This window comes from Syngnathus floridae, chromosome 17 (genome assembly GCF_059516105.1).
Source record: "Syngnathus floridae isolate MCC-2025c chromosome 17, RoL_Sflo_1.0, whole genome shotgun sequence".
NCBI lineage: Eukaryota > Metazoa > Chordata > Actinopteri > Syngnathiformes > Syngnathidae > Syngnathus > Syngnathus floridae.
This window is the reverse complement of record NC_142429.1, coordinates 7,969,110-7,990,816: the sequence shown is the minus strand read 5'-3', so window position 1 is coordinate 7,990,816 and position 21,707 is coordinate 7,969,110. Positions and strand designations below refer to the sequence as shown.

Below are 21,707 nucleotides of genomic sequence, written 5' to 3'. Positions count from 1 at the left end.
TTATACAACAGGAAATACTATTCAGTTTGACTAATAAACTAATAGTCACAGCATATGTTTGAAACATATTTTTTAATGGTTTATGCAATGTCCTGCTAAGGCCCAGACTCTCCCCCCGAAAAAGTACTAGAATGTCAATCAGTCCCTTGCATTTTTAAAATGGCTGAAAATTGAATTCAAACATCCCTAAATAAATATGTGTGTTTGTTGTAGGAAGTGAGGGGAGAGGGGGGTTGAAGGCGGGTGGGCAATAAAAACAATAAAAGTTTTAATTAAAGGCAACTTGAGAAAAAAAAAAATTCTTCATAAAAATGACTTCGCTCTTCCTTAAAAATGTCAAAGAAATGGAAGTGGTGGGGTGTAGGTTTTCTTTTCTTGGGAGTTTTTTCTGTTGGGGGGGGAACTTCCTCAGTGCTTCCACTCTGTCAAGCATTTCTGTAGAGAACTGAGAATGAACAGCGCCACCATCTGGTTAAAAGCTTTGGTCACAGGGTCGAGGGGTAGATGGTGGCGAGAGGCGCATGTGATGGCCTCCTCCAAGCGCACGCACAGACACACACACACACAAAATTGGACTTCTATGCCGTGTGGCGTGGAGGGGTGGGGGGGGCCTTACTTGTAATGCAAAAAACGTCCACTAGAAGGGGCTCAAGCGAGAATTTGCCAGCCATGGAGGGGAGAAAATAGTCTGGTCCTTATGGCCAAGCTGAAGCATTTCTATAGTTGTTTTTTTTTTTTTAAGCAGAAACCCCCCAAATGCCAAAGCCCACCTTCACTCCTGGGCTTTGACAGCAACCACCAGCAGTGGACAGGTGAAGATAAGTCTTGTCCTCAAGATGGATGCTATGCGTAGGATGGTGTTTGATGGGGGAAGGGAGGGGGTCTCAGTTGGAGGCGCTGCTGTTGGAGGAGCTGGACGTGGAGGCCACCGCCATGGCCGAGTTGCCCGAGGAGGCCACTGACTTGCGGATGTGCGGCATGAGGAAGGGGTCGTTGGAGAGCTGGTGCACGTCGATGCGGTCCTCCTTCCGGTACACTAAACAGCGTCGGATGAATGCCTGCGGGAATACCAATTTGTGAAGATGAAAACAAACATCCCAAAGAAAGGACAAAAAAAAGCCAGAGGAGGAAATGTTCTTGACCTTGGCTTCCGGTGTGACGACTGGTTTGGGCGGGAACTGCACGTCGGTGGCCTTCAGGATGGTGTTCTCCTGCAGGATGTCCTGCTGAGATTGGTTGTGGCCGAAAGGCTTCGGGGGGGGGACGCAAAGGAAAAGTATGCTCTCACTAATTTGAAACGGCAATGTTTACATACATTCCATACAAATTGGCTGCAAATTATGACCCCTACCTTACGACCATATAAGCACTGATAAAAAATGACTCCCACGGACCACACGTCCACCTTGTTAGAGATTTTGGGCGGCTCTTTTCCGACTACAAAACACTCAGGCGGCAGGTACCTGAGAAGACGGCATGAGAATCGAATTTTAAAAAAGACGTTTCACAAAGCCCACGTTCATGTCCTGGAGCTTTCATCTCACCAGTACGTGCCGGCTCCCTGCGATGTGAGCTCCATGCCGTCCACGGAGTTGTAGCTGTCGTCGTCCATAATCTTGGATAGGCCGAAATCTGTGATCTTGATCTCTCCGCACGCCGTGCCGTTCACGAGCAGGATGTTACCTGGAGTATTTGACATTTTAACATTTCATAATCAAAACAATCATTTGACTCTGATGAATAACACCCCACCGGGTTTAAGGTCGTAGTGGATGATGGGCGGCCGGATCTCGTTGAGGTACTTGAGGGCGTTGACAATCTGCATGATGATGGAGCGGCCCTCCTTCTCAGACATCAGCTTGTGCTGTTTCAAGTAGAAGTCCAGGTCGTTGCCCTCGCAGTACTCCAGGACTGTGCAAAACCTGCCAGCGAGCAACGTGAAGAGAAAAGCTCCTCAAACTGAACGACCGCATCGTTGGAAGCAAAACTTACGAGTCTGTGTCGAGCGAGAAGTAGTCGTAGAGTTTAACTATTCGCGGGTGGTCCAGCTCTTTGTGGATTCTGTATTCTCTGCATGCGTGTCTGAAAACAAATTCAATGTGCGTTACGAAGGAAGTGGAGTCGTCGGTGGAATGGGGCGGAGTTTGCCGTTCGCTCACTTGTGGTAGTTTTCCTTTTTCTCGTCCCTCCAGTTTTTGTTGAGCTGGTGGATTTTGACAGCCACGTACCTTTGCTCTGTTAAATCAAAGGCCTGGAAGAGGAAGTTTCGTGAGACTAAAATATTAACTCAGTTTCTTATTTTATATCGAAGCTTTCTCTCACCTTGTAAACTTCGCTGAAACCCCCGCGTCCGAGTAAATGGAGAAGCAGGTATCGGTCGTTTAGCGTCGGGTGATCTTTGAATCTGCAAGTAGGAGAAGACGGTGAGTGTCCTAGCAACAGACAATTCTGAGGGAAAGAGGAATAAAAAACGAGGAAGCCTACTGGGAGTTATCCTCGTTGTGGATTCTTTTGAGCTCGCGAATGTGCAGGTTGCGGACTCTCTCCAACCTCTCCAGCTCTGCCTGGATCTCAGCCTCCTCCTGCAAAAGGTGACAAAGATGCGTCAGCGTGCCCTCGCCAGTGCCAGCGCTGCTCTCAAGTGAAGCTTTACCTTCTTTAGATGGCCCAATCGTAACTTGAAGATTTCCTCTTGCTCGTGGTACTCGGCCTGCGATAAACTGCAACGAGGGAAGCGGTCGGAAAAATAAACAAGGGAAGATAAACAAAAAACAACAGTCGTGCTAAAGTGTATTTGCGTACGCTTCGCTTTCTGTGCCGTTGGCTTTGCTTTTGCGTTTGTTCTGTTCCAGGTTGGGCGGCGGCGTTTGGGCCATGGAGGGCGGCTTGCGCTTAGCCAGCAGTTTGCGTTGCCTCTCGATGTCTTCTCGCTGCGAGTTGATGCGCTCTTGTTGCCTGCCAAGGCGAGGCAGACAGAAAAAGGGACAGTTGGTCTATTTGTGCTTCGGCGCGTCGCAATGGCGAGGTGCCGCTTACTTGATGAGGTTCTGGAAGGCGTAGCCGTCCGTCCACTGCTCTGTGAATGAGGCTCCGTGTCGCACGGTGGTGAAGTGGCCCAGCCGAAGCCGGTCCTGCATGCTTTTGTCTCGGCACGCCATCTTCTCCTGCTTGGACTGCGGCGGAAGACAAACGGCGATCAATGAGTCACGAGTCGTCCTACCCGTGTCACGGCTCGGACGAGCGCGGACGTACTTTTTCAATCAGCAGCTTCTTGGACATGGTCACGCACTTATTTAAGCGCTCCTTGTATCGCTCAAGCATCCTCTGCTGCTCGTCGATTTGTCTCCGCAGGTCGCAGTTAGCCTGCGGCGCACGAGCGAGCGCAAGATGAGCTTTCAAACGGGAACGTCGAGAGCTTTGTGACGAGATTACGCGTACCCGCAACAAATCGTCGATGCGTCCCTCCTTCTTCTCCAGGTCGGAGTTCTTGTTGTTCTCCATCGCGATTAGCCTCTCGATGGTGAGGTCGGACTACAGGATGAAAAGGAAGGTTGGGGGGTGGCTTTGGTGAATGGAGGTGCATCAAGTCATAGGAGGTCGAGGAACGGGAGGTTCTTAGGAGTACCTGTGTGGCTTTGTGGAGCAGATAAAGGGCGACGGGTTTCAAAGAGCATGACGAGTGCTCGGTGTTGGCTGAGCCCACTGATGACGGGCTTCCCTGCTGCACCTGGGAAATCAATAAGGAAAAAAAAAACATTATTAGCCCACCCTATATCTACAACCATTCAACTGTGCTAAAAAAAAATGTCCTCCTGGTTAATAAGCGTGGAAAGATAGAAAATGCAGGTGAGAAAGAGAAGCGTTAAAAAGAGTGCTCACCGCGACCGGTGGGTTGGAGAGGGAGTGCTGCGGGGAAGAGCGGACCACCGGCGGGATCCCCCTGGCAGGGCTGGCCCCAGGACCGCTGCCTCCCGCAAACTTGACAGTCAGAAGGAAAAGAAAAGGGGAAAGACAGGAAGGTGGTTAAGCGGGGAAAAAGATGAGAAACCCAAGTGAGAGGCTTTGGACACTTACCTCAAAATAGTCGCTAATTTTATGTCCCCTTGTTCCTGCTTTACCTGAGGAAGAACAAAAATAGAGTTATAAATGACAATTTAAGACTGTGCAGCACCTCTAATAATTTTTTTATCATTTAGTTAATTGTACAGTATTTTAAACAGCTCACCTTGGCTGCCATCAAAGTGGTCCCCTTTCCGTTTCCGGACCCTCTGGTCATTTGCCTTTTTCTCTGGAGTCTGGTGGAGTGGAAAGGGGGGGGGGCAGATGAAGCGAGTCCATTACAGTCATGTATTCAGTGTGTGCCGTGTATGCGCATAACAAGCGAACAGAAGGAACTACTTGCCAACCTCAAGCTCTTTGTCGCTGAGCGAGCCGACGCTGCACAGACTCTGGTTGGACGACTCGTTCTGACTCTGGCCCGAGCCCTGGGAAGAGAAGCCATTTTATCACTCTGGCTTGCGTTCATTTGAATGGAACACATTGCGGACTGGATGCTGCGAGCACAAACTGGCGGAAAGTAAAAAAAAAAGCTGAGGCTGCCTTGTTGCTACGGGCGACGGCGTGATGCCTCTACTCTTGTCACTCAAACAAATCACATCAGAATTCCGCAGGCGCTGCCCGATGTGGGGGAGAGAGCGACTTTGTCATTCAGAGCACACGAGCGCTCTCTCACTGAACCCTCCCTAAAATGGCTCCCGCAACATTAGGCAGGCTGCCGAGGATGTACTCCACTGTCACCTTTTCAATTTTTTTTTTACTGTCAGCCATTTTTGCAGGGAATTACTGAGCGTTTCATCAGAATAAAAGGCACTCAAGAGTTGAAGTTTCTCTTAAATCCCGCAAAACTTCAAATGTACCTCTCATGACCCAATGAGTGAACAAGATCAAGAATAAAGACGACTTGTGACATCAGACTTTTTAGAAGGAAGAGCAAAAGACATTGGTAGACTCCTCCCCAACACATATAGCACCTCACGTTAAGCTGGGTGGCAGCAGGCCGCCATTTTCTCTGCGGCGCCAGCAGCCGCGCCATGCTCCAAGCTCAGCCTATGGTTGGCACGCGGCCCGCTGCTGGCACCGAGTCGCTTTTCCCAAACCGTTCCAAGATAACCTTCCGCAAAGACTGGACGACAACTCCGCCGCGTCGCCCCACTCGCACCTGGTGAAGAACTACTTCAGCATTCCCCCCCTCCCCACCTTTGCATTCCCATTCCGTCTGTGCACTTCTTGGCAGGCAGCGCCACTTGTATATGCAGGCACTACATCATGAGCAAGGGGGGAGATGTCATGTCGCGCCAGCCAAAAAAAACACACGCACATATATGAGACGCTCCACACAAAGAAACGCTACTGAGAGAAGTGTCGTGTATGTCATGGCAGAAATCCTAAGGAGCAAGCAGAGGCCTCCACCGACCTTAGCCACGCCGACCCCGGTGAAGCGGGCCTCCAGCAGCTCCTGCCGCCGGGGGTCCAGGCTGTGCAGTTCTTCCATCATGGCTGCGGACACAAGAGAGCACAGATGAAGAAGCGGCCGCCGTCGCCGGGGTCCCGTACAATCAAGCGGGCGAGCGACGGATCATTATTTCACAACACATAGGTTGCAATGAGTCATAGCACAGGCTGTGGAAACCAAATAATCCTTCATCTGACTAATCCTAAAATATTTCTATGTCTTCTGTACAAACAGTAAAAGATACAGCGATGGAGGCCTGATGTGTTGAATCACTGCCTTTGGAACATAAAAAAAAAAAAGATGGCATCATCATGTGATAACTGCCTGACATTAAAATTAGAGGCCCAAGTTCCATGCAGATGGAGCTACCTATCAAAAGGTCACACAGCTGGAGGACAGCTGGTAGGCTAACGTGCAGAATTGGAGGTATATACGATTATTTTTGATATTCACAATGACACGACAATATAGATCAGTTTACTGTTTGACCATTATGTGACATAACCTCACCTATGGCTTGCATACATTAAAGCAATATTAAGCAGACAAGTTAATTCTTGGGAGATTTTAATTCTTTAGGGTGAAGGAGATAAATTGATTCGAAAAGTGACTATTTAAGAGTAATGTTGACGATTGAAATGATTAGCAAGACAGTTAGCTGGCTTCACAAACGAGCTAACGAACCTCCCCTGTGATAGCATAGCAACCGCTAACGCTAATTCGAAATGACATTCAAACTTGAGATTTCACTGCGTTACATAGCCACGGGCGTGATTAACAGAGGTGATAAGTTGCCGATATATGAATATATTCGTTTTAAATGATTACCGCAGACGTGTGAGACGAGATGAAGGCAACCGGCTAGCGTTAGCTTATCTGTCATAAAAGAAGCATCTTTTGAGTGTTGTCAAGATGTTGCTGCCACGACGCTCAAATCAATGTAGCATCTCCCACCTCCATTCTTTCACTCGACAGCGTCGGGCGAGATACTCACTGCACTCGAGCGTTTCCTCGCTCCACGGGGCCTGCCTTAATCCCCGGGTGGCGTCCCCGTTGTTTCCCCCCGGTGCTCGTCAGTCCCACCCGGGGTAGGCCGCATCCACAGCCTCGGGTCTCGCGTAACGCTTGTGAGCGAGGGTCGCGCGGTAAGATCGGGGAAAGGATGACGGTCGGATTCCGACAGAGGATTCCGACGGAGGATCCCCCCCTGCTCTTGGGAGGCCTCGGCAGCTGAGGGTATCCCAGACCCGCCTTTGAGTACTCCTTAGGCGGGGATCCCCTTTAGGTCCTCGTCGCCGAGCACCATAACTGTTGCGATTTGGCGTTTCCCCGTCCACACAATGGCGACCCTGGAGTTATTTTCCCCCACCTCTCTCCAGCAGGTATAAATGATGTCTTTAAAGCTGCCGTCAGTTAACCCCTACTTTTTTCCTCCCCCTGAAGCGGGGATGCTTTTCTGGTCCAGCGCGATCAAAACAAAGTTGGGCTCCGCACGTCTTCCTTCCTTCCTCGTAAAGAAATCAATTTTGCCCTGCAGAAAAGTTGGCTATTCTAACGAATCCGGATCGATTCGGTTCGGTTCTCATGGCTTTTTTTTTTTTTTTTTGCAATGTAAACAATAATCACCCAAATCTCATAATGTCTCGTGAGATTGTGTCAAGTAGTTAGCGGCTGCTCCTGCAAATCTCGTGCGGACAATAGCAGATTTGCACACAATACAACCAAAGTAGTCAGTGCGGATAAAGATGTGAAAGTTACTTTTCCCCACCACGACGCATGTTTTCTGATGCATTTAGAAGTTTGACAAAAATAATGACATGTTTATTCATTTTGAATGTACAAAAGATTCAAATTAGGCCATGATATTCCAAAATATTGCTTAAAAAACAGCATCCAGATGAATAGACTCACTTTTAAAAAATTATATAACAAAGAGCAACACACGATGGCAGTTAATGCAACAATGGTTCTGTATCAAGTGGAGCTGTTTTCCTCGAGTTTCCGCCGGTACTTGCACTGGATCCACACCCTGTACATGGTGAGCTGCTTGCCCCTGTTCACCTGGAGCCTGCGATCCACCAGGTTCTGCACCTTCTCCAGCCCGGCCTCGGCGAATATGTCGTGCAGCTCGTCTGGAATCAAGAAACACATCAATATGATTATAGACTGCATGTAGAGTAATTAAATAGACTGAATAGAAGTTACCTTGTGTAAAGAAGTACACCCTGGTTCCATCACCACGGACGTAAAAGTTATCTGACAGACACCTTCCTAAAAAAATATATACAGTCTTAAAACATACATGATCTATTATAAAAAAGAGTACAGAGCTATTTGTCTTTTACGTTACCCAAATAAAATGATATGACCCATATTGTGCCCTGTTTTTTTTTCTCTGCACAGTCAATGTTTGTGGCAACATTTTCCAGATTTTTAACAAAACATTTTTTTGTAGTTTGGGGCATATGAAATTTTTTTTGGTCTACATTTTGGCTCAAAATAACATCCCAAATTCTAACAAAGTTTGGAGAATCTCTACATATTGTCATGATGATGTCCGTTGGAGTGACGCTCCATTGTACTTTTCCCCAGTTGGATGTCTGAAGTTTCACATTTCCCAGTTTCCTGCAATGGTGCATCAAGCCTACTTACCTTTCTTAAAGCGGAGCTGTGCCATATCGTAGCGTCCATAGTCCCGCAGCATCATGACCCCGCCAGGCTTAAGCAACCGTGCCAATCTGCTCACAGAAGCCTTCATCCTAAAATAAAAAAGAATCAACATGTATTTGTTGATTTCCCGAGAAATGTCATGCGTAAGGACCACATTTGATTTATAATGGATAGATTGGGTAGGTGATCTGCATGTCTTCCAAAACGGCCCTTTGTCATGAATTCTGTTCCAAAGCACGAAGAAGAAGGTGTCCATACTTGTCAGGGTGCAACGCCGACAGCACGAAGATGAGCACCACCACGTCAAGGCTCCCGTCCGGCACGGGGTAAACAGCGTCGTCATCGCTCAAGTCGGATACGAAGGCGAAGCAGCGTTCAGCATCGTATTCCGGGTTAGCCTTGAAGGCGAAAGAAAACACCGTTATCGACTTGACAATGACAAAATATTGACACGCTCACTCACCTTTACGAGCTCCACGGCAGTGCTGGAGAAATCGCAGCAGTACACAAAAAGTCCTGGGTCGCTGTAGAACAAAAAAATAGAAAGAAAAATCATTTAAAATACATAACCGGTAAATTGAGGGTTGGTCAGGGAATGAATTAAACTTGTTAAAGTATGTAGTCCAGTCTTACTTGTTGGTCTTCAGGATGGGAAAAACCGTGTTGCCAACACCGCAACCGACCTTTCAAAACAGAGCGTTTATTATTAGCCTCCCACCATCAGTCACATCATTAGGTACACCCACTACAGCTCTACGGCATCGTTAACATAGCAGTTTGTGTTTATTATTCTGGTAGCTGGAACAGAGACGTGGCATGTGTTATATTATAAACAGCTCACCTCGAGAATACGATACGTGGCTGAAGAACCGGGGAAGTCAGTCGGATTCAAGGTGGCAACATCTCCACTTGGATCCAAACTGGACTGGAGACTGTGATGGTTTTCCGAGCCATCTGGACGGGGACGTTGGTCGTGGAGGCATGCCGGTGCCAACTCGGGGAATTCGGTGAAGAGCCAGTGGCGGTCTTTGAAGAAGCGGTTCTCGTGGATGGTGTAGAAGTCATTCCAGTACTCGTTGGCCCGATTGTCAAAGTCCTCTGGGAGAAGGATACGCAATGCAAGACCACTTGAGTCACTTCATTAGGTACACCTAATATTGTGGCCAACACGTAAATTAAACATGATACTTGAAATTCAAAGTTAAACCTTGTTTCTCCGGAGGCAATGGCTGACTATTCTCTTGTACTTTACTCTTTGCAGCAGCTTCTTGCTCCTCCGTCCACTCCACGTTGTCCCTGTTGACAGATTACCGGTCTTTACCATCGAATATTACGACTTAAACATTCGAGCCGTCCATTTAAGCCCATTCAGGGTCCAATTCACCCACCAAGCGTTGTGCTGGAAGACCTGTCGGGGGTCCGTGAGAAAACGAGTACCGAACTGAGGTCGCTTCTCCTCGGTGGCAGACGACTGTGACAGAATATGAGTGGATTCGTGGACACCATCATCCACCGTGCAGGGCGCCGCCATGTTGAAAAAAATCGCACCGGATGTGGATGTTTGTTATGTTCAGGTTGTATCGGAAATGTCATAACTTCAATTATTTCGGAAATGTACAACACATTATATCGAGTAAATACTCACAAAAAAACTTTGATTAATTGCCACTTGTTTCAATATTAATTTCTTGTAACCCCTGAAGTTATACTGCTCGAGCGAAAGCATTCCCTGTCTTACTTAAACGCCTAAAACACAAGTTCGCAATGCAGCCACTGGAGGGAGACATTTCCCACAAATGGATTACACAGACAAACTAAGAGACGATAGAAAATAATTTATGAAAATATATGCAAAGACAGAAGTTTATTAATTACTGAAACTATAGCAGTAAACAGTTTTACACTATTTCAGTTTTCGTGACTTATTTTGGGGCGTGGCTAAAACTGTGGCCCAGTGACGCACTTTGTCATCATATGAGGCAGAATTGATCACAAATAACGCTCTTCTTTGTGGTGTGTCAAAATGTCACGTTAAAAAGCATTTATTTGCACTTACATGATACATCCATCACTTATTGGTATTTTCACCCCCATTTCCTGAAACCATCATATAATACTACATTTACAGCAAGCAAAAACCCTTGAGCATTAGTGATTGCGGTTGTTATTTTTAAATAACTTACAGTGAATATATTTATTAAAATCATTTACCAGTTATCAGAGGACTTTAATAAACAGAGCAGATGCAGCAGTAATGAAAACGTGACCACGTATAAAAAAACACTAAAAAAGAAAAAGTGCAAACTTTATATGCATACAGTAGACGTGACAAGATTTTATGTGCATATAGCAAAAAAGTGAGTATTTTTCTCGACTGTACAAGTTACAAGTCCTTGTCGACCACAATAAATATGGCTGGGCTGCAGTGACTGGCTGCGTGTCATTACTAGTTCTCTTGAGTGCAAGCATTTGGCGTGTGTGGTTGAACCCTGAGAGCTGCAATCAACTGGAGGAGGCGCCTCTGTACGCCACATTGGTGAAGGTGGACGTCGCTCCTTTGTACAGTGGATTGTTGGCCTAGGAAACAAGAAGGCAGCGTGAACCCCTTCCTATTTGCAATCCCGATTATTAAATCAAATTTAAATCCTCACCGTGTTCCACCTGGCTTTGGCTCGCTCCTTCTCGAATCTGTCGTACTCCCTCCGGTCGTGGATGGTGACCAGCAGCTTCCAGATGAGCAGGGCCACCAGGCCCAGGAGCAGGATGGCCCCTGCCACGGCCGACAGCACCACCAGGGTGTCGGCACCCTGAGGACATTCTACGACAAAGTGCGTGTGTAAGCTGTTCTGTCCCAGTCTTTAAAGAAGACATTGTATTAAAAAGTCTGTTTTCCAAAATATGTCACCTTAAACCGTATTAATTATACAGAGGCACACCATAAAGCGTTACCTGGCTCTTTTATTACAAATAAGATGGATTTGCCACTATCGTCTTCATAATACTGGAAGTGCTCCACGCAGTCATTCTCGTCTTTGTATGAGCAGTTCACGGCATTCTTTGAGAGGAACTCTGCATGACAAAAAGGGATGAGGTAGACCTTGACAGAGAGGCCTACATTAAAAAAAGAGAAAAGTCAAGATGGCGGCATGCTCACCGAGTTGGGTCACAACTCTAATTTCGTCTCTGCAGATGCGACTGCAGCTGTTGTCATCAGTGTATTGGCCTCTCTTAAAATGCTGACATTCCACACACTCCCTGTAAGAAATTCTTATGTTAATATAATACATAATTCTTTTTTACTCCTCTCAAAATAATTTTTCCCACATTAAAAACATATATAAATATAAAAATATCAAATCATAAAACAGCAAGAGAAATGTCTTTTTATCCAAAATATCATTAGGTTAACTCGTGGTGAAGGTATACTTATTTATTACTAACAAAGTCTTTATATATTACTTTTTGATGGTGCACGAGTCAGGACAGGTAGGGCACTTCTCGCAAGTGGCGCCGTAAGCCCCTGGCTGCGTGCATTGGCACACGCCACACTGGCAGCTTCCGCGGCCGCTGCACAGCAGGCCGATATTGGACATGCACGTGTCGATGCGTGTGGTGCAGTTGCAGTTGTCGCCAACCCATCCGGCGTCGCACTGGCAAAAGCCGCAGCTGCACTTGCCGTGGCCTGCGAGAAACAAACAAATATATTTAGTCCGTTCTATCTTTATTTAGGGTCGCAGGGGTGTCAAATTCATTTTTTTCTCGGGCCGCATTGTAGTCATAGGGCTTTTATAACCCTAACCCAAATAAATGTATGAGCACCTCATATTATAAACACTAAAAGCTACAAAACAAACTTACAAATAACTCATTTTCAAATCAGACGAGTAAAAACTGGTCAAATATTTAAAAAAGAAGATATTATTAAAATTTGCTATTCTAGTAATGACACACGAATTCGATGCACAATTTGTCTTCGCCGGCACATAAAATGATATGACGGGCCGTATCTGGCCCCCGGGCCTTGAGTTTGACACCTGAGGCCTTGGGTTAGGATTACACATGATTTAATGTATTCTCATTCTGTTGAAAAGGATGTTAGCTAAAATAGTACACACAAAAATAGAGCGAGCTTTCATTTCCGCTGGGTGTGTGTGTGTGTGTTGCGTTGTCGAAAGACTGTTGAATTATTTAATGGTGGTACTGCTGGCTCGCCATTCTGTTTAAATGTTTCGACACATCATTTGAGATCCAATGTGCGAACATTCTTGTTTAACCTGGTAATATATTAGCAGATGGAGGACTTTAACTTTAACCTACTCTTGTTTTTGTCGGCAGCGGTCCTTTGCTAGCGTAATAAACCCGAGTGTGTTCTTTGAAACATGTTCAGGCAAGTGGACCGGTGGACTTTTGGAGGGAGTGTTTAGTCATTAACCACTAAAAAAGTGTCATTACAATCATTTAAAAGGGTTTTAAAAAAATCACAAATGCTGAAAAATCAAGCCGTTCTCTCCCCTCTTACAGATTTGGAAATGAATGACTATGCAGCAGTGAGGGGGGCCCATCTGGATCAGACAGAACGACCTCGGGTCACTTATTCCCCAACTGGTTAATGACAAAACACATTTCCTCTGGCAGGAGTGAAGATAAACGCTAAGTGGGCGTTTTTAGCTTGACATCATTTCACATCTGGCTTGTAAAACAAGCAAGCCAGTGACAAAAGGTGAGAAAACGACATTAAAAAAACAATGTGGGTGGAGAGAGTAACACTTTGTCCTCTTTTCCTGTTGAGGAATGCAAGCTTTCTTCTCCTTTCACTTGCTGCCTTTCACATTTATGGGCCCTAAGGCTGGGCTTGCTGGTTCTTGCATAAAACCTCAAAAAAAAAAAAAAACACTGCAGGGAAGGGAAAGGTCTAACTTTCCTTCGCATCTAACAAACAAACCAAAACCTTCTATGATTCTGCCAGGGCCATTAAGATAATGAAAATAATGATATCAAAGTACCTGGAGTGAGTAATCTGGACAACCAGGTGAGTTCCCGGTGAGCCAAGCTGCTCTACATTTTTTTACATGTGCACTCACCCGAGCATAGCGCCCCCTTGTAGCGCAGGCAGTTGAAGTCATCGCACTCGCAGTGTTTGCCCCACACTTGTCCGAATTCGCTCTCGTGACACGCACACTGTCCGCATAAGCAGTCGCCGCGCCCGTTGCAGGCGGGGCTGTCGGGTTTGGGGATGCACTTGGCGTCATCGGAGGGGCTGTAGTCCTCCAGCGAGCACTCGCAGTGAGGACCAAGCCGCCCGGTGTGGCATTGGCAGACGCCGCACTCGTAAGTGCCGTTGCCGTTGCTGCAAATCGGGCTGTCGACTTCGGCGTCGGCCTCGCATTCGCACGTGCAGGCGAAATCCACTGTGACCTGTAGAGAGTCTTTAAATCCTAAAGGTTTGATGGTGAAGGTCTGGGTCTTCTCCTTCGGGCAGCTTCGCAGTTGAGCCTCCACACTGAAAGACACCTGAAGACGAGGGTTGGTTTTCGAAGAAAGCGAAACAATCATATCAACCCACCGTGTCGCCGATCTTCAGACCAGAGCAAGACTTAAGACCGAGGATGACTTCACCGTTGAGGCAAGTGGCATTGAAAGACAGATTCAACTCTTCGGGAACATCCAGAATCTCCAGCTCCACTTTTGAGCGAATTTTCTACAACCAAATGATGATTAATCACAATCTGGATTATTTTGAGGGGAGCAAGTTCTTACCGCGTACGCCGCCTCAATGAGCTCAATAACATTCCCAGAGTCACCGGACAACTTTCCCACGGTGGTCCCGGGAATTAGCTGACTGTATTCCTGGGAAAAAAAGAGAGCATGGATGACGTGACCTAGTTCCTGTGTTCACAAAATTAAATGGAGCTTCTACCTTGTAGAGCGGCACCACATAGTTTGTCACGGCGAAAATCAAGTTGATGTTGTTTTCGGACATTTTCTCGGTCAAAAGTGCCAAGGATGGATAGTCCTGAAAAAATCAGGAAGTTGACAAACGAGACTGGGTGACACATTACATATTTAATAAACACAGGCGCGGTGGCCAAGTGGTAAGGCGTCGGTCTTGTAAACCGAAAATCGTGGGTTCAAATCCCACTCGTGCCTGAAATGCATTCAAGAATTTTAGAGATGGTGGTGTTCTTTACCAATATGGATTTGTTGTAGGGAATTATCAATATCTAGATGACAGTACAGCTTTAACACAGGCGCGGTGGCCAAGTGGTAAGGCGTCGGTCTCGTAAACCGAAGATCGTGGGTTCAAATCCCACCCGTACCTAAAATGCGTTCAAAAAATTAAAAAAATGGTGGTGGTGTTTACCAACACGCTAGAAATGTTGTGGACATGATCACTATCTAGATGACAGGACACTTTGGATTTAAACAGGCGCGGTGGCCAAGTGGTAAGGCGTCGGTCTCGTAAACCGAAGATCGTGGGTTCAAACCCCACCCGTGCCTAAAATGCATCCAAGAATTTTTAAAAATGGTGGTGGTCTTTACCAACATGGTAATGTTGTAGACATGATCACTATCTAGATGACAGGACACCTTTGATTAAAACAGGCGCGGTGGCCAAGTGGTAAGGCGTCGGTCTCGTAAATCGAAGACCGTGGGTTCAAACCCCACCCGTGCCTAGAATGCATTCAAGAACTTTTAAAAATGGTGGTGTTCTTTACCAACACGGTAATGTTGTAGACATGATCACTATCTAGATGACAGGACACCTTTGATTAAAACAGGCGCGGTGGCCAAGTGGTAAGGCGTCGGTCTCGTAAACCGAAGATCGTGGGTTCAAACCCCACTCGTGCCTAAAATGCAACCAAAAATTTTAAAAATGGTGGTGTTCTTTACCAACACGGTAGAAATGTTGTGGGCATGATCACTATCTAGATGACAGGACACCTTTGATTAAAACAGGCGCGGTGGCCAAGTGGTAAGGCGTCGGTCTCGTAAACCGAAAATCGTGGGTTCAAACCCCACCTGTGCCTAAAAACGCATTCAAGAATTTTAAAGATGGCGGTGTTCTTTACCAATATGGTGGATTTGTTGTAGACATTATCACTATCTAGATGACACTGTCCATCATTGGGCTGCACGATGCCGGCCATACGTCCATCCAAGGCGATATGGGTTTTAGCATCAGTGGTGAACACCAGAAGGTGGGAGGCATCTGGACGCCAACCGATTTTTTCCTTTAATACATTCAAGAGAGGTAAGGTAAGGAACGGTAGAAATCATCGGAAGCCATGCGAATCCTACCTTGCACACTACCGCCTGCATAATGGCATCAAATCCGCCCTCTGGGGCATCTATGTTTCGTGACACCTGCTGCTTCACCACTTCTTCTGTGAAACGGGCCACCTTTTCCGTGAGGGACAGCACGTGCTTGAAGCCGAACTGCGCCTGACACTCCGTGTGAATCCTTCAAGAGGGGACTATTACAGAAAAAGCTTCTTCTCAGATCATTTGGTGTCACTTACCCATGACAAGGATTCTCGATAGCCTCGGGAGGAGCCAGGTACATGTAGGGCGACACGGTTTTATCTACAAAGGCTCCGAATCCCATGCGTAGGTTACTGGTGGTCTTCCCCATAGTCTGGGCCAGCTCGTTACCAAGAGTACGCAGGCGAGCCAAATCGTCCTTCATTGAGAAAGACAGATCCATCAGGTAGTAGAGGTCTACTGGGTAGTCCTCCACTTGCTTCACGCTGACAGTGAACTTCTTGGAGTCACCTGCAAAGAAACCAGGTTAGAGAACAGAAGGAACCGTAAGTTCAAGTCTCTAGACCGGTATTTGGTACACCTGGCCTGAGCACCATGTGGATTTTCTGAGGCTGGATCTGGGTTACGGTTTCCGCCGCGCCTGAGGCTTTGTCGCTTAGTGCCTTATTCTCGAGTACCGTCAAGGTGCTGGTAGGCGACTCCAGAGACGCCTCGGAGCAGCCGCCGTCCAGCAGGTTCTGCTTCAGGTCGCAGCGGAAAACGCCAGACCCTCCCATCCCAAAGCTCTGCAACACAAAACATTAATAATAAATAAAATAATAATATACTAAAAAAATAATAATAATTTGACCTGTTGCGGGCACCATGCGCAGCTGGGGTCAACTGTCAAACACTGCTGACATGTCGTGACTCCTCGTGACGTGCACACGTTGGACCCTGTCGGTATAATCACAAAAAAGTGACACCATTTCCCGCCGCAGAGTGGCATTTGCATTTCCTCGATGATTCAGCGTCGAAGAGCGCGTGGGGAGCAAGATAGCGCTCGTCAAGCACAAGTTCCTTCCAGGAGAGTGCTGAGCAAACATGCCCATTGAGGGATGATTAATGCATCCTTACGCACTACAACTTTACGCATGATGGCAAAGTAGACTTTGGTTTTGCAATTTTTTTTTTTTTTTTGCAGAAGTCAGTTATCTTTAGTATAAAGGGAAAAACATCTGTCAGATAAAAACAATGATTAAAATGACAAAGTGTCATTTCCATTAACGGGAAAATTTGTGTTACCGTCCATCCAATGACTTAATAATCCAATAATTGATTTTAAATAGTTACAGCCTTAATCTCTGAGTTAAATGAAAGTGACATTACTTTTGTAAACACAGGGGGAGAAAAGTTGCAAAGACTCACCGTAAAGTGAAGAAGTGGACGTAAGAAGGAGGCACAAAACAGGCAGCAGCGTCCTCATGGTAAGTCCGCTTCACTCACTGCGACAACCTTTCCTCATTCTTCCTGAACTACTGCACACACACCAAAACTCTCCTTCCACAGCACATCCGTTTCCACTGTCCTTCCCTCCTCATCACTCAAAAGTCTACACCCTCTTTTGGAGTCACTCACCTTATTAGCATGTAAAACCTTCATCTAGTTCATATTTATAACGAGACATTGACACAAGAGGCCAGTGAATCACTCACAGGGTAGTAAATACCATAGAGGGGCTGCGTTGAGTAAACAATACCATATAAGGACACACACTTGGGATGTTTTTTTCGGACCATTTGCAGTGTGCCGCATTAAGCTTATGTAATGAGACAATCCTAAATGATGATGTTTGCGCACACAGTGCTCTCTCTCTATTTATGATAATGTTCACCTTGATTTAAAAAATAAAACCTGAATTTCCCCAAATGGTTTTTAGTTCATCCACAAAATAAATAAATAAATAAATAAATAAATAAATAAATAAATAAATAGAAGAATGAATGAATGTATAAATAAATAAATGTTGAATGTTGTTTTATCTGCGCAGTATTTGGAAGTTGTAGAACAGCTACCTCTAGTGGCGAAATTGAATAACAAGCGACATCTTTAATGAGGCAGTATAGGAATCTGTCAATTAAGAAAGCAGTGTCTTGCAAAACAAACAAATACTTCAAGTTCTCCTCACACTCATTAGCTATAATTTTTAGAAACAAAACGGACCCAATACATTTTCTGGTTGGCATTTTAAACATTCTTATCTGTCCATATATTGAATCATTCATGCCGCCCACCACCCCCCCATCAGCAACCCTCTCATGCTTTCCAGACGGTTGCTAAGTTACCACCGCCTATAAAAAAGACGGGGTGACAGAAATAGAGAAATAAGTCGAACAATAATAGTTGAGCTCACTCAGTGTGTGCGTGTGTGTATAGATGTGTGTATTCATGGGCCCGGATGTATCAGCACCCTTTTGTTGGGCGTCTCGCCCACAGATGAGTGGCCTTTCCGGAACCGAATGAAGGAACTCGACTGGGTCATATGGCAGCCAATTAAGACTGAACAAGACAAGTGGAGGGGATATGATGAGAGCGGGGGTGGGCTACGGGGTCTCGCCCTGTACGTTATATATCTCTACCGAGGCCTTTAAGCGTCTCGCTCGCCATCGCTGCCATAACAGCTTTAACCAGGAGTGAAGGGGGTGGGTCAAAATGAGGTGACATTGATGAAATGTGGACAAGATGGTGGGGTGGTGACTAATAATAAAAAAAAAAGCACGAGTTGACCCCCTCACCCCGTCTCCGACATCTAATGACTTGGCGGCCATTTTAGCAAACTCTCATCCCCGCAGACCACCTGTAGCACCCAAAGTGACATTGCAAGGACATTTCTGCTTAATTTACGTTGCTAGGTTGCCAAGTCTCTTCTGCTAAGTGCAAACACCCCCCCCTCCCTGCATCCTCCCTCTGGTCGGCCCAAGGACCTTAGCTAGCCTCCCAAGTCCCCCCCTCCCCACAACCCCCTCCACTCAGTCTCAAAATAACTTCACCAACCATCTGTCAGTGAGCTCCCAGGTCTGCTGTTGCTTGGAAACAAGTCTTACATCCGCGCCTGGATGCATCCACGATATATCTTTATGAAGTTTGGATTCATCGTGGAAAGTTTGAGCAACAGGTCCAAGAGTACTTCAATGGTCTGGATCATATTCATGAAAAGGGATTTAATGAATAATGCGTGGCTTTATTTGAAGCTCAAAAGGAGGATTAACATGAAGTACACGCTGCTTTCCATAAACACACTGACACGAGTTGATTAACATGCGGCAGATTAATTAGTTACAGGTTAATCCGCCAGATAATGAGATTATTTCATTGGAGAGTAAAAACAACTTTGTGCCACGAATGTAATATCCAGTTTGAAAAAGAAAAACGGCAAGTGTGGTTTTTCCGTGGCTGAATTGCCCTCTAGCTCGCTTAAAAGAGGATTTATCTGAAGGACATTGGGCTACTTTACATAAACACACTTTGATTTATTAATAGACACAATTACACTTTGTTGATTTGCATACGGAAAATTAATTAGCTGCAGGTGAGTCCGCCGACTAATGAGATCTCATTCACGTAAAAGCAGAGCAAAGCAAAACATGAGAGGTGTTTGTGTGGCGCATCCGAGCCGATTCCTCATCAGGAGATTCCCAAATTGAGGGCGGTGGCCTTTTGCTGATTACCATGACATCACCCTAACAAATGTTTTTTTTTGTTTTTTTTCAAAATTAACCTAAAGGTCAGCCAGCTGCCACGAGGCTTAAAAAAAAAAAAAAAAACTGCGCTCAAAAGAAGTTCATGCTTGATTTTTTTTTCATTTTAATAAAAGTGGATTTATATGGAGCCGCAGCTTGGCAGAAGTGTAGTGAGGGTTAAAAAGCCCTGCCAATAACTGCAATAAATATTTGCCACGGCTCAATCACATTTTATTAATTCATCGCTTCATTTCGGAGTCATAACTCGCTGGAATTGACAGCTCCCAAGTGGCGGCGGACGTCTCCACGGCAACCGGTGTTTAAACTCAGAAGCTCCTTTATTAGGACCATCTACCTCAGTGGAGCCTATGAAGAGCTGTAGCGGAAATTCTACCCCGATTTACATATGTGGACAAAAAGTTTTGTCTCGTCTGGCAGTAGAATTCAAATAAATACAGGTAATTATAAAATGTTTTTAAAAGGGTGGCAACTGGCTGCAAGTTGGTGGGGAGCTCATCATGACTCGCTACGCACCAAAGCCTTGTCACAAAAGGCGCTCTGGGGGGGGGGGGGGGGTAAAGGGGGGGGGGGGGCTGGGGGCTCCACGCATACGCACAGTCTCTTATTACACCTTGCACACTCTTAAGAGGACCCACGAAAAGAAGCCACCGGGAGGCAGACATCAATCCAGAACTTTATTTTGATTTTAGTTCACTCCAATTGTGAGCATTACGCACCTAACTCCACATTGGCTTTTTCTTTTAGTTCCATGACGCCAAGTTGCTCGGCTTTTCTTCACCCCAACTTGGAGCCATGAACGCTTCCTCGTTCCTCGACGCAACGCACGGCGCACTACTAAATGGCAGCCAGACTCTGGCGGGGACACTGGTCGCATATTCCGGCAACGGTAGCGAGCAGGCGGTGACCGGCGACGGCGGTGCGGGAGGTGGAAGTGTGGGAGACGGCGGAGGCGCTTTGATTCTCCTGCAGGAGGAGCGCAAACTGCTGGTGATGCGCGTGGTGCAAATCGCCGTTCTGTGCGTTTTGTCGCTCACGGTGCTCTTCGGGGTATTCTTCCTGGGATGCAACCTGATGATCAAGTCCGAGAGCATGATCAACTTCCTGGTGAAGGAGCGGCGGCCGTCCAAAGATGTGGAGACCGGCATGATTGGACTCACTTAAGGGGGGGCGAGGGAACCAAGGACTCTTCTGCATGAACTTATTAGACGTTTGCGCCCCCCTGCCTTTCCCCTTCAAGTCATTCAAGTGAGGATTAGATATGCAACACGGTCACGTTTCCTTCCAAGTGACTCCAAAGCAGCAACCTTTGTGCGTAAAGTTTGTGCGTAAAAGCAGCCAACCGAATACGCGGCGATCGTTCAAGTGAGTTTAAAAGTTGCCAACTTGAACAAAAAGTCACGAAAATGTTTACAAGCTGTTACCTCACCTGTGTCACGTTTGTATTTCGGGGTGATTGTAATTTAATTCCTGTTTTAAAACGAAACATGGTTGTGATTTGTTGTTGCAATCTTGTCTCGTGTGTGTGCGTAAGAACAACATCAACCAACTCAGCAGTCCCACTTATTTGCGCAAATAAAAGGAAACATGGAACAAACGTTGCACGTTTTCAAGCACACGCTCTCGCTTTTGAAAGTTTTATGGAGTTATGCTGCTGGTCCTTATATGTTTGGCATGCTCTCATTCGGGGTCTGGTTTGCACTTTGGAAACGATATGCTGCATGAAGTCTTTTTTGTACCAAAGGAGATTGCAAAGATTAAAAAAATATATATCACAGCACACGAACTCTGTCTGATGAATGTATGAATATGGAAATACTTCATTAAAAACTTGGTTTTGCAACAAAGCCTGACTCTGTCATGAAAAGTACACCAAAACTGGACTGCTTGCATTAAAACATTTGGCCAGGAAATTTTACATTAATCACATTGCAATGGAAACATGTGGCTTGAGAAAAATATATTCAAAAATCCAAAAATGCTAAAGTGTGATGCTAAATTTTACCTATATGTATCAGCAAAAGAAAACATTCTGACTCAAAACTAGTATAACGCTTTAGAAAGCTTCATTTAAAACCAAAAGGGAAGGGCTCATCACTTCCAGCACTTAGCCTGATCCCACTCAAAAACGTGCGCGACACTCAAGCCACTTGACGCTCCTTTAGTGCGTCAATAACCATAGTTTGAATCGACATTGGAGCCTAGCTTAACATCAAGGCGACTTATAGACATCTGCGTCGGCCACCGAAGCCTCCTGGGCGCTGCCCTCATGATTATTTCAACACACGCTAGAAGAGCCGGGCGAGCGCCTCGACAACACACCCGTGCGGCGTGCGCGAATGTGCAACAGAGCGGCAAAAGCTCCCAAGCACCGCTATCCCCGAGAAACGGCATGAATAAATCAAAATGCTGCCGATAATTAGATGTCGGCGGCTGAGAACAACAGCCAACATGATCAACTTGTGGGTGCCTTTACGTGATAATCATCTACCTGATAGTCACGCACCCCCCCCCCCCTCTAAAAA

At 46.1% G+C, this 21,707-nt stretch overlaps 4 protein-coding genes and 6 non-coding genes across 12 annotated transcripts; 7 read left to right on the top strand and 3 right to left on the bottom strand.

Moving 5' to 3' along the window:
- Window positions 1–53: 53 nt before the first annotated feature.
- tlk2 (tousled-like kinase 2) lies at window positions 54–7,123 on the bottom strand. 3 transcript variants are annotated; one of them, XM_088356852.1, is made up of 21 exons: window positions 6,507–7,123; window positions 5,474–5,556; window positions 4,407–4,484; window positions 4,226–4,295; window positions 4,075–4,118; window positions 3,880–3,978; window positions 3,626–3,727; window positions 3,439–3,531; window positions 3,253–3,363; window positions 3,037–3,173; window positions 2,803–2,955; window positions 2,654–2,720; window positions 2,485–2,582; window positions 2,323–2,404; window positions 2,160–2,251; window positions 1,993–2,082; window positions 1,753–1,922; window positions 1,545–1,683; window positions 1,352–1,463; window positions 1,143–1,250; window positions 54–1,058 (listed from the first exon to the last, which is right to left on the bottom strand). In XM_088356852.1, the coding sequence occupies exons 2-21, from the start codon at window positions 5,552–5,554 to the stop codon at window positions 885–887; spliced, it is 2,100 nt and encodes a 699-aa protein (XP_088212978.1). In that variant the 5' UTR covers window positions 5,555–5,556; window positions 6,507–7,123; the 3' UTR covers window positions 54–884. The 3 variants fall into 3 exon arrangements, with proteins under 3 accessions (XP_088212978.1, XP_088212977.1, XP_088212979.1); XM_088356851.1 differs by lacking the exon at window positions 6,507–7,123 and adding an exon at window positions 6,341–6,375; XM_088356853.1 differs by lacking the exons at window positions 3,880–3,978; window positions 6,507–7,123 and adding an exon at window positions 6,341–6,368.
- Window positions 7,124–7,311: 188 nt separating this feature from the next.
- mettl2a (methyltransferase 2A, methylcytidine) lies at window positions 7,312–9,758 on the bottom strand. Its single transcript, XM_088356854.1, has 9 exons — window positions 9,571–9,758; window positions 9,390–9,478; window positions 9,024–9,280; window positions 8,816–8,865; window positions 8,646–8,706; window positions 8,441–8,580; window positions 8,165–8,271; window positions 7,718–7,783; window positions 7,312–7,644 (listed from the first exon to the last, which is right to left on the bottom strand). The coding sequence occupies exons 1-9, from the start codon at window positions 9,711–9,713 to the stop codon at window positions 7,487–7,489; spliced, it is 1,071 nt and encodes a 356-aa protein (XP_088212980.1). The 5' UTR covers window positions 9,714–9,758; the 3' UTR covers window positions 7,312–7,486.
- A 450-nt stretch (window positions 9,759–10,208) lies between these two features.
- LOC148384145 (integrin beta-3-like) lies at window positions 10,209–17,152 on the bottom strand. The gene is made up of 15 exons (XM_088356850.1): window positions 16,853–17,152; window positions 16,296–16,381; window positions 16,026–16,230; window positions 15,703–15,955; window positions 15,482–15,644; window positions 15,253–15,414; window positions 14,100–14,195; window positions 13,940–14,029; window positions 13,746–13,880; window positions 13,264–13,693; window positions 11,642–11,864; window positions 11,337–11,437; window positions 11,132–11,251; window positions 10,834–11,000; window positions 10,209–10,759 (listed from the first exon to the last, which is right to left on the bottom strand). Exons 1-15 carry the CDS (start codon window positions 16,908–16,910, stop codon window positions 10,685–10,687), a joined length of 2,364 nt encoding a protein of 787 aa, XP_088212976.1. The 5' UTR covers window positions 16,911–17,152; the 3' UTR covers window positions 10,209–10,684.
- Window positions 14,258–14,329, top strand: trnat-ugu (transfer RNA threonine (anticodon UGU)). The gene has a single exon. It is a non-coding gene; the product is annotated as a tRNA-Thr (tRNA).
- On the top strand, window positions 14,430–14,501 carry trnat-cgu (transfer RNA threonine (anticodon CGU)). Its single transcript has one exon. It is a non-coding gene; the product is annotated as a tRNA-Thr (tRNA).
- On the top strand, window positions 14,609–14,680 carry trnat-cgu (transfer RNA threonine (anticodon CGU)). Its single transcript has one exon. It is a non-coding gene; the product is annotated as a tRNA-Thr (tRNA).
- trnat-cgu (transfer RNA threonine (anticodon CGU)) lies at window positions 14,785–14,856 on the top strand. Its single transcript has one exon. It is a non-coding gene; the product is annotated as a tRNA-Thr (tRNA).
- On the top strand, window positions 14,961–15,032 carry trnat-cgu (transfer RNA threonine (anticodon CGU)). Its single transcript has one exon. It is a non-coding gene; the product is annotated as a tRNA-Thr (tRNA).
- On the top strand, window positions 15,139–15,210 carry trnat-cgu (transfer RNA threonine (anticodon CGU)). The gene has a single exon. It is a non-coding gene; the product is annotated as a tRNA-Thr (tRNA).
- Window positions 17,153–19,775: 2,623 nt separating the features above from the next.
- On the top strand, window positions 19,776–21,009 carry rprml (reprimo-like). The gene has a single exon (XM_088356855.1). It carries the CDS (start codon window positions 19,978–19,980, stop codon window positions 20,344–20,346), a length of 369 nt encoding a protein of 122 aa, XP_088212981.1. The 5' UTR covers window positions 19,776–19,977; the 3' UTR covers window positions 20,347–21,009.
- Window positions 21,010–21,707: the final 698 nt, after the last annotated feature.

What these genes read in the sequence shown, in the direction of transcription:
- tlk2 (XM_088356852.1), bottom strand. Translation starts at nt 5,554, where the DNA reads ATGATGGAAGAACTGCACAGCCTGGACCCCCGGCGGCAGGAGCTGCTG. An exon ending in TGCTCCACAAAGCCACACAG is followed by an intron (nt 3,532 to 3,625) that starts GTACTCCTAAGA and finishes TTCATCCTGTAG; the next exon opens with TCCGACCTCACCATCGAGAG. An exon ending in AGTGCTTATATGGTCGTAAG is followed by an intron (nt 1,251 to 1,351) that starts GTAGGGGTCATA and finishes CCCCCCCCGAAG; the next exon opens with CCTTTCGGCCACAACCAATC.
- mettl2a (XM_088356854.1), bottom strand. Translation starts at nt 9,713, where the DNA reads ATGGCGGCGCCCTGCACGGTGGATGATGGTGTCCACGAATCCACTCAT. An exon ending in TCGGCGTTGCACCCTGACAA is followed by an intron (nt 8,272 to 8,440) that starts GTATGGACACCT and finishes TTTTTATTTTAG; the next exon opens with GATGAAGGCTTCTGTGAGCA. An exon ending in ACAGCTCCGCTTTAAGAAAG is followed by an intron (nt 7,784 to 8,164) that starts GTAAGTAGGCTT and finishes ATATTTTTTTAG; the next exon opens with GAAGGTGTCTGTCAGATAAC.
- LOC148384145 (XM_088356850.1), bottom strand. Translation starts at nt 16,910, where the DNA reads ATGAGGACGCTGCTGCCTGTTTTGTGCCTCCTTCTTACGTCCACTTCT. An exon ending in GTCCACTTCTTCACTTTACG is followed by an intron (nt 16,382 to 16,852) that starts GTGAGTCTTTGC and finishes TTATACCGACAG; the next exon opens with GGTCCAACGTGTGCACGTCA. An exon ending in TAGAGTTGTGACCCAACTCG is followed by an intron (nt 11,252 to 11,336) that starts GTGAGCATGCCG and finishes TTTGTCATGCAG; the next exon opens with AGTTCCTCTCAAAGAATGCC.
- rprml (XM_088356855.1), top strand. Translation starts at nt 19,978, where the DNA reads ATGAACGCTTCCTCGTTCCTCGACGCAACGCACGGCGCACTACTAAAT.